Source organism: Tupaia chinensis, unplaced genomic scaffold, assembly GCF_000334495.1.
Source record: "Tupaia chinensis unplaced genomic scaffold, TupChi_1.0 Scaffold000335_1, whole genome shotgun sequence".
Lineage (NCBI taxonomy): Eukaryota > Metazoa > Chordata > Mammalia > Scandentia > Tupaiidae > Tupaia > Tupaia belangeri.
The window spans coordinates 3380747-3391074 of record NW_006159829.1 but is presented as its reverse complement, the minus strand read 5'-3'; the positions used below and the strand labels follow the sequence as shown (position 1 = coordinate 3391074).

Below are 10328 nucleotides of genomic sequence, written 5' to 3'. Positions count from 1 at the left end.
CAGACAGAGAGAGACATAGAGACAGAAAGCGAGAAATCACCCCCCAGGGGGGATGGTCACGCCGCAATCCCTTCTCCTCCATTCTCCTCTCGGGATCATGGGCACGCACACACACGCGCCCGGCGTGAGTTTTAAGCCACCGGGTCCGGGACACGAACCGCGGTCGACTACGTGGGAGTCCAGCGACATAGCCATTACGCTAACTGCTGGTTCCCTCTAACAGTTCTTTTTGAGTTTGGGTTTTTGTTTTGTCATGAAAGGATGTTGACTTTTATCAAAGGCCTTTTTGATTGTATTATTTTTCTTCTTTAATCGTTAGTGTATTTATTAGTTTTCTGATGTGAAACCAACCTTGCATTCTCCAAGTAAACACCATTCAATCATTATATGCTATCTTTTTTCACACACCACTAAATCTGCTAAACTTTATATTGGAATTTTTGCATTTACATTGACGGAAGAATTAGCCTGAAATTTTCCTTTCTCATGCTGTCCTGGTCAGATATTTGTTGTTAAATCATGCTAGCCTCATAAAATCATTCAAATGTTTGCTTTTTTTCTGGACTCATAAGTATTTTGTGTATCATTGTATTTTTTCTGTCCGTTGAATATTATAACACACTGTTAAAAACCAGTCCACTGTCTGGGTCCACTGTTTTTCACTGTAGAAAGATTTTTAAAAAAAACTATCAATGCATTTTTTTAATGGCTTTAGGAAAATTTTGTCTTTCTATTACTAACATAAATTGTTATTGTTATTACATTTTTTCTAGAAAATTTATATTTAAGTTTTCAAGTTTATTGGCATAAAATTCTTCATAACTTCCTGTTATCGTGTGTATAATATCCTCCTATTATTGTCTGCAGGATCTGATGTCCCTGCTTTATTTGCAGTGTGATTATTTGTGCTTTTCCTTTTTTCTTTATTAATCTAGCCAGAGGCTTCTCTATTTTATCAGCTTCTTCAAGAAATAACCTTTGGCTTTGTGCTATTGTATGTTTCTTTCCTATTTTATTAATTTATGGTCTTATCTTTGTTGTATCCTTCTATTTGCTTTGATCTCTTCTGCCATCATTTTCAGTTCCTGGAGATGGCGCTCAGCTCATTAACTTTCATACTTCTCTCCTTTGTACTTATTTAAATTTGTAAGTTCTCCCTTTCAATATGCATCTGCATCACACACATTTTGATATATACTTCCATTATTGTTCATTTTGAACTTTTCCTATTTTCCATGGCAATTTCTTCTTTCAACTATGAATTATCTAGAAGCGTTTTCCAGTTTTGAAATACATGAGACTTTGATAATTATCTTTTTATGATCTTTAACTTAACCATATTGATCTCAGAGATTGTGATTGATACAATAGTCCCTCAACTTCATACTGTGTCATAAAGCAAATCACAATTTGTGTGTCTGATAAAATATCTTTCTACAGTGAAATATCTATATATGTTCACTACATCAAATTCATTAAATTTTTGAAATCTTCTATACCCTTGTTAATTTTTGTCTTTTTGATCTTTTACTTGCCAAAAGAGGAGTACTAAAATCTGTTATTTAATTAATTGTATAGCTATCTACTTGCTTTTGTCTTTCTGATAGGTTTTACTTTATGCATTTGAGATTATATTATTGGTTGCATACATATTTGGAGTTCCAATAGCTTTCTTGTGAGTTACCACTTTTATCATCATGATGCTACTGTCTACTTCTTGAACTTATGTTTTTTTTCTGCATTAGACTTTCTTTTCACCTAAATTTTATGGTACATTTTTTTCTTATCATTTTATTTTAAACTTTTTATCTTAAGTTTTAGTATCTCTTGTAACCATGACAAATAAGATTTTGTATAGTCTTTCACTTGGAATACTTAGTCTATTTTCATTTAAGTACTGATATGCTTTACTTCAAGAACTTATTTTATAATAACTTTCTATCACTTCTCTGTACCTCAGTTTAGTCAGTTACAAGGACTTACTTTATAGACATCATAGGAAGATAGGTATATATACACATGTGTACATATGCTCTTAGAATAATGCTTAACATAGTGTTATATTAACTGCAAGCATTACTATTAATATTATTAATGTCATTATAGTTGTGGTTTTATTTGTTTTAACCTATTTCTTTCTTTGGCTCTATTTTTTTATTTTTCCTTGCCTTCAATTGACTAGTTTTATTTCATTTTTTGGGATTCCCTAGTTTAGAGATTGTTCATGCTATTTCTCTTTTTCTTAATGGTTATCCCAAAAATGGAAACTTCCAGAATCAAAGCACCAAAGCCAAAGTTCTAAGTTACCCTCTTTCTGAATCTTTGAAGTTGAAATTAAAGTATCTTATAACACTTTGATTCTAATTATCTCCTTGCCAACATTTATTTCTCTATGTTCATTCTGTTTTAACTCCATAATTCGTAATTACCATTGCTTATGCAGCAATGTCTGCTTATATTTACCCACATATCTACCACTTCATTTTTTTCTCTTTTTTCATTTATGATACTCAATCTGCTATCAATTTTTTTTTCTGCCTGTGATTTATTCTTTAGAATTCCATTGTAGTGAGGTCTTAGTGGTATATCTCCTTTCTTTCTTTTTTTTTTGGGGGGGGAGGTGGTGTTTACATGTAAATGTCATTATTTTACTTACTGGAAAGCATCTTTGTTAGTACATTGTCAAATATTAGTCCACTGACCTTTGGACCCCATAACAGCTGGTGAAAAGTCAGCTGTCAATCAAATTTCCACTTCCTGGAAGGTCATTTGTTTTTAAGGCTTTTTAATTAAAGGGAAAAGAAAGGTTATTTATTTAGAGTTGCCCTCAACAAAGTCTCATCAGATCATGATATCCCCAGCTCTGCAGTCTTCCAGCCAGCTAGGCTCATGGGTGTAACTATAGGTGCACCTGGAATATTCAGGTTGATCCAGTACCTTAACCCTGGGCCTTCCGGGATGTCTTCAGTACCACAGAGCACCAGTCTACCTTCCGTGCCACCACCAAGAAGCTTCTAGCTCCATATAAGATCATCCTTTTATATCTAGTCTTCTGCATTGTATGATGATGCTTCTGTTGTATATTTTAAATGTTATGATACTTGGAATTTGATTTGTTGGACTTCTTGAATCTGTGGATTTTTTGTCCTAACAAATTCTGGGAATTATTCTATCATTATTTCTTCAAATACTGCTTCTCTCATTTCTCGTTACCCTTTTCTGTGGGAACTCTGATATAAATATGAGAGCTTCTCACATTGTCCTCCATGTTTGTTATTTTTTATTTAGTTTTTAGACTCTTTTCATATCTTCTGGTCTATCTGGGCTGCATTTTTAAAATAACGTCTTCAGTTCTATCTTCCACTCACCAATTCCTTCCTGAGCTGGGTTAGTTAATCTGCTCTCTAACCTATTCATTAAGTATTTCATCTTGATTCTATTTTTCAGTTATAGGAGTTCTGCTTGATTCTTTTCCATTGTTTAAGTTCTCCTGTTTTTCTTTTATTTCTTATAGCATACTAGGCACACTTACAGTACATGTGGGATAAGTCCAATATCGAAATTTTTTTCAAGACTTCCTCTGTTGGTTTTGTTTCTCCTGACGCTTGAATATGATTCAATGTTTTCTTGTGTTTAGTGACTTTGTTTTTAAACTCTGCATTATTCATTTTCCTTTTAGAAATGCTTGTAGGCTTGAGATGAGAGTGGATTCCTTCTGTAAGGTATCTGGTATGTGTGGTGGGGTGCTGTGTGCCTAGGACCACTTTGAAGTTAATCAATAATTTGAGGTTGGGGGAGGCATGTAGGGACTGCAGACTTGCCAGAGGGCCAGTATGGGTTGGAATGAAAGGGTAATGACAGGGCAGTTTTAGTCCATTGCCCTCATAGGGTGGGAAGAGGGTGGTCTTCAGTTCACCTTTTACTAAGGGTAATCCTTGGTCTCCTTTTAGATTTCCCCACCTGGCATGCCCTGGGCTTTGTCATCTTTGCTTTAGTTTTGTAAGGCTTGAAAAATACACTCCTGTTTGGCAAAATCGGAATGTAAAGTCAACCTCACTGCAAGCTTGCCTCTCTGGACCAAACTGAGTAGACTGTTTCCCATAGCTTACAGATGCACTTCCAAACGTGCCTTTTTGTTTATTTAATATAATCACTATCCTTTCCGGTTGTTTTCCATGGGAGGCTTAGTCTGGACCCCTAGTCTGGGCCCCACATTGAAAAAATATTTTTATCTTTACTTGTTTTAACCCCTTACATGATTCTGAGGCCCCAGGAGCCAATGCCTGATGCATCTCACTCTCTTCTCTGCTCACTGGGACCAGGGCTGGCTCTTACAATACTGCAGTAACAGTGGTTTGGGGGCTGTCAGGTGGTGGCTCCATAGGACGCCTGAGTCTTCTGAAATCATTCACAGGTCCATCCTTTGTTTAACTGCTTCATTACGCAATTGCATTTGTGATAGAAATTTCTGCCTTATACTCTTTCATGTTACCCAGTAAATTAACCCATGCAGAGGACTGTTGGAGCAGTGATATCATCTTAGAAGGAAGAATGTCAGGGCCCTGGTAGGACATGGGACCCAAACCAAAGAGGAAGGCAATAAGAAGGTGAAGAAAAAGGAGCATTTACTGAGGAGTCACTTTCATGTGCTATGAACACTGAGGAGATTAAATCAAATCAAATAATTAATGTAAAAATGCTCATGGAATAAGAATTTTTATCTACATTTATTCGGATGAAAAACAAATCAGGGTTCGCTGCTTGTCTGAGGTCATGGAATTGACAAGTGCCTAAGCTAGAATTCATCTTCCTCTGGACCCCTGTTCTGAGAGTTTCAGATGAGAAAGTATGGCAGCTGGGGGGTTATGGGGCCACTGCCAGCCTGCCCTGCCCAAGGCCGCATCCGAGTGCAAAGCCAGCCTGCTCATCTGGGGAAGTGAAATGGACACAGTCCATTCCTGGTTCAGCCTCTGCTGACCCCAGACACACCTGGGGCCCAGGAGGCATCCGCTGTAGGGCAGCAGCATTAAGAGGCCAGGATGAGGCCCCTGGAAGAACCAGGAGGGCACTGCACTGTCACTGACACGCCTGGTCCAGGCCCTCTGCCTCAGCCGCAGCCGCAGCCTATGACACAGCTGCCCAGCCAGAATGATTTGGCCACATGAATGCCAACAAACATGCCCCTGCTTGAAACAGCTCCCTGGTTCTCTGGCTTCCTGCAACAAATCATGGGCTGCTCATACACACGCATGGCCTTCCTGGTCCTGATGCCAGGTCACCTCCTCCACTTGGACAGCGATCCAGCCATGGCAGAGGGCTTGGGGCCACCTGAGCCAGGCCCGAGTTGAGTTGCTTCCCAGGGTGCCTGGGTTATGTCTAATATACCCTCCTCCAAGAAGACAACTTTGCCTTCCTGGCCTTCCTAGCACCCAGCATCTTCTCTGGTAACTATTGTTTTTATAAACTATAGAAAATGAAAAAAGAACAGTCCCAATACTCTCGCCATGTGGAATCACACTTCCAGGGTATTTCATGTTAGCTTTTCTAGGCTTAAGTCTGTATCCGTGTACCTGTATCTGTACTCTGTATCTGTATCTCTATATCTGTATCTCTGTCTCTGTATCTCTGTCTGTCTCTGTATCTCTGTCTGTCTCTGTATCTCTGTCTATCTCTGTATCTCCATCTGTCTCTGTACCTCTGTCTGTATCTGTATCTATGTTTGTATCTGTATCTCTGTCTGTATCTGTATCCCTGTCTGTCTCTGTATCTCTGTCTGTCTGTGTCTGTACTCTGTCTCTGTATCTCTGTCTGTCTCTGTATCTCCATCTGTCTCTGTACCTCTGTCTGTATCTGTATCTATGTTTGTATCTGTATCTCTGTCTGTATCTGTATCCCTGTCTGTCTGTGTCTGTACTCTGTCTCTGTATATATGTCTGTATCTGTATCTCTGTCTATATCTGTATCTCTGTCTCTCTGTCTGTATCTGTATCTCTGTCTCTGTATCCCTGTCTGTATCTGTATCTCTGTCTATCTCTGTGTCTGTACTCTGTCTCTGTCTCTCTGTCTGTATCTGTATCCCTGTCTGTATCTGTATCTCTGTCTGTCTCTGTGTCTGTACTCTGTCTCTGTATCTATGTCTGTATCTGTATCCCTGTCTGTCTCTGTGTCCGTACTCTGTCTCTGTATCTCTGTCTGTCTCTATATCTCTGTATCTGTATCTCTGTCTCTGTATCCCTGTCTGTATCTGTATCTCTGTCTGTATCTGTATCTCTGTCTGTCTGTGTCCATACTCTGTCTCTGTATCTGTCTGTATCTGTACTCTGTCTATATCTGTATCTCTGTGCTCTGTATCTGTATCCATGTCTGTATCTGTATCTCAGTATATTATCTCTGTACTCTGTTAACTATCTGTATCTAGAACAGCATATCTGTCATTGTATATTTATCCATATCTACATCTTTATCAATCTATTATATTTTTGTAAAGACAGTGCAAGGTCATTAACGTCCTCTGGACCCGCATCTAATTCTGACACCCAGTGAGGTCCTTATCCTGGGGGAGGCATGCATCTTTTCCATCTTGCAAACGTGCATGTGCATGGAGGGAGGGGGCACCCTCCACAAGCCCCAGTTACACCGTGGTTCCCTTTCCCGATTCCTCCAGCTCACCAGGATCCTGGGTACTCCCTGGTGTGTTTCAGGCAGACCGTCCAGGGATTCAGAGAATGAGGCTTCCAGCTCCACAGTCACCATGCAACCAACTGCACCACAATGGCCGGGCCTCAGACACACCTGATGCACATGAAGTGGGGGATCTGGGGGTGCCTGAGTGGGGTGGTGCTGCACCATCGCTGTGCAGTGTGCTGCTTCACTCCCCGGTATATCAGGCTCTGTCCATGTCGATGTCCAGGGGTACTGCCTTCTTTAGAAAGAAGGCCAGGCCAGCCTGCGCGGACACATTCAGAAGTGGGGGCTGAGAGACTCCAGGGTCTCCACTTTGCCACTAGCAGACCTACTGGTGGCTCTCCCTGCATAGCTGCAGGCCCCGGGCAGATGACAAATATGCTGGAGAGGACAAGGGGCAGCCAGGCACCTGCACCCCATGCTCCGCCCACACATGGCCATGTGCTCCCACCACCTGAGCAATGGCAGGAGGTCACAGACAGCCACCAGAAACCTGCCTCAGCAAGCAAGGGGAGCTCAACTCCAGCCTTCTGGAGGCTGGGGTGCCTCTGGGTGATGCACAGCCTGCAAAGCCACAGGTGGTGACCTGCTAAAAACACCGGGAGACATGCTTAGGCCAAGGCTTGGGCCGAGCACCCTAGGGGGACTGTAAACACCTTCCCAAAGGTGAAGCTTGTCTCCTTGGGGTGACACTTCTAGAGCGGCAGGCAGGAGCCCTCTGCCCGCCTGGGTGGGATTCTGAGTCTGCCCTGCCACTTCCTGTTGGTGATTCAGGCACTGGAGGCTCGGCCCCACTCTGCAATGGTGCAATGCCTACCCTGGCCCAGGCAGCTGGAGGGGCTGGGGCGAGGTAACATCGGGAGGCCCTGCCCAGCACAGGAGGTACCCTGGGACGGAGACTTGGAGAGTTCACCCCTGCCCTGAGCGGGGAGCTTTTTCAAATGATCTTTAACAGACTCAGTAACTGTACATGTTCATAGGGCAGAGTGTGGTTTTTCGGTGCATGAATACAACGTGCTGTGATCGAATCACAGTAATGAGCAGATCCGTGACCTCGATCATTTGTCCTTGCCTCACGTTGCAAGCATTTAAAGCCTGCCCTTGGCAACCTGGACATGGTCGGGCAGCCCCTTGCCATGCTGGGAAGCCAGGACTGCTCCTTCCACCTCGCTGTGACTCGTACCCTCCTGCTATCTACCCAGAGCTGGGGCTGCTTGGGGCACTTGGCCTAATGAACCAAAGGGCACTTGTCACCAAGCCCCCTGAGGTCCCACGACAGCTGCCTGCTGCCTGTCCACCCTCCCTGCCCTGTGGAGCCAGCACCCACCTTGCTCCCCAGGCATTCTGATGGAGATGGGGGCTCCTGTGCTGCACCCACACGCTCCAGATCTGCCTCACAGTCAGAGGACTACTGGGTGAGAGGCTCTTAGAAAGGAGACAGGAAGCCCCGTCAGAGGGGTGCCCTCCAGCCAGGCAAGGGCTGTCAGAGCTACAGGCGCCCCAAAGAGAAAGGCAAGGGGAGAAAGCCCTCGTGGGGTCCCGGGGCAGCTCACGGTAGGGACCCCACACCAGCTGTGTGCCTCCCTTTGCCTCTGCTGCTGCTCCTGAATGTCCCCACGGGCCCTTGTGTGGAAGAAAGGGGCAGATGGCGCGTGACCTCGTGAGGGAGAGAGGCCCAGACAGCAGAACCAGGGGAGGGGCTCGAGTCTGCGCTCTGAGGGGCTGTGGGGCGGTCCTGAGAGCACATGGCACGGGGGACGAGGAGGTGTCCTGGGAAACCGGGAGGGAGAGCCCCAGTCTCTGGTCAGAGGCACAGCCGCGTGCTGCATCCCCAACGGGGAGGCGGGCGGCAGAGCAGACACACGGGGAGGAGTGGGCAGACCCTTTATTGAAAAATCGTCAGGGGACCGCAGGCCGCAGCACCCAGAGCCCAGCCCAACGGGGAGGGCACCAGAGGCAGCCCTAGACCCTGGAGTAGCTGGCATGGCCCACACTTGCCTGCATGGTCAAGGGGCTCTCAGCGCATCCTCCATGACCAACTCAGTGCCAACTTTTCTCCTGGGCCAGGGAAGGAGGGAGGCTCGCAGGGGAGAGCACACGGCGGCTGTGGCCCCAGGCCCTGGGCCTGGTGCAGGGAGCACTCAGGGGCTGCTCAGAGACACCTCTGCATGAACTGCTTGGGAAAGGGTGAGCTGTGCGGTGCCAGAAAGCCGTAACAGGAGAAAGGGACAAGATTGCAGGAGGTGGCGATGGGAGGCGCAGTGAAGCCCCATCTGCCATGGGGAGGCCAGGGCTGTCCCCTCCTCTGGCCCAGGACACAAGCGTGTGGGGTCAGGCCTGCGCCTCCTGGGCTCGCACGCGCACGCTGGGCAGGCAGAACCACGAAGGCGGCAGCTCCTTGCTCTTGCTGTCCTCCTGGAAGCGGATGTGCAGGAAGAAGTCGCCCGTGTAGAGGAAGAGGAGGGCCCCAAGGCACGCCGACTGGCCCGAGGGCTGCGCCTGTGGCAAGAGGAAGAGGTGTCAGCCCAGACCAGTGCAGGGACCTCCAGCGTCACCAGGAGACTCGTGAACGTCTGGACCTTGGGGAAAGGGGAGGGTGGCCACCAGGCCTGGCTCCTGTGTGCCTCCCACTGCTCTGCTATGCCGCCCTGGAGGTCACCATGCCTCCCTGAGTCTCGAGCTTCATCTGTGAGGGGAGAGGCCGACATTTCCCTCCCTGCCATGTTTGGGGTTCAGTGAGCTCAGGTGTGTGGGAGTCTGAGCGGGGGCGGGGGGGCGGTGCAGGTGAGCTGAGCATGAGGCTGAACTGGGGGCCAACAAGCTCTGAGTGTGACAACCTGGGGATGGCACCTCCAGCTGCATTCCCAGCAGCAGCTCCGCCCGCTTCCTTTCCACCTGCCTTCAGAGGAGGAGCCGCCGTCATCCTGGCAACACTGCTCAGGGCAGGGGCCTACAGAGAGGCGCGTTCCACGAGTTCTTGCAGCAAGGAGGACGTGGCATTAACACTTAGGGCCAGAGCTGCCCCACGTCTGCCTCTCTGCCAGCCCCTCTGCCATTTTAGCCTGCTGCCCGGGGGAGGGGACAAAGGCAGGAGAGCTGGGCCACGTGGCCAGGGCTCCGCACCCACCCTGCACCCTGCCACGTACCGCGTCAAGGTAGAAGGTGCTGGAGCCCACGAAGGAGATGGTGTCCTGCAGGTCGTAGTTGTGCACGCCGTTCTGGTGGTCCTGGAAGGGGACCACGGTGAGGGCAAAGGGCCCCACGCTGCGCAGGCTCCGGTTGGTCAGCCGCACCTCCAGGCGCACGGGGTCTCCCACCTGGCACGCTGCCGCCGCCTCGCAGTCACACAGCTGTCCATCCACCAACACATCTGCAAGGGACACGAGACTGTCAGGGGCCGACAAGCTGCATGCCCCAGATGCCAGCCCCTCCCTGCACACTCGTTCTTTCGTTCGTTCGTTCATTCATTCAGTCTCTCTTTCACCCTCTAGACTGCTGCCCCCTCAGGGCCAGGAGAGGCACTGGGGTCACTGAAGTGTGATTGGTCCCTGCTCTTCAAATCGGGCTCTGGCAGAGTCAGGCATGGGGACAGCTGTAACCCAGGATGTCTGTCCACACTGGAGGCGTTGAGGGAACCTGGGCAG

General features: G+C 47.2%; 1 protein-coding gene across 5 annotated transcripts in view; it reads right to left on the bottom strand.

Annotated features, from left to right (window-relative positions):
- Positions 1-8554: 8554 nt before the first annotated feature.
- TRAPPC9 (trafficking protein particle complex subunit 9) overlaps positions 8555-10328 on the bottom strand; it is a 635544-nt gene continuing 633770 nt past the window's right edge. For all 5 annotated transcript variants that reach the window (XM_006152123.3, XM_006152122.3, XM_006152126.3 and 2 more), the window contains 2 exons: positions 9831-10054; positions 8555-9183 (listed from right to left, as the gene is read on the bottom strand). In XM_006152123.3, the coding sequence (XP_006152185.1) occupies positions 9016-9183; positions 9831-10054 (392 nt within the window). In that variant the 3' untranslated portion in view covers positions 8555-9015. The remainder of the gene's footprint in view (positions 9184-9830; positions 10055-10328) is intronic.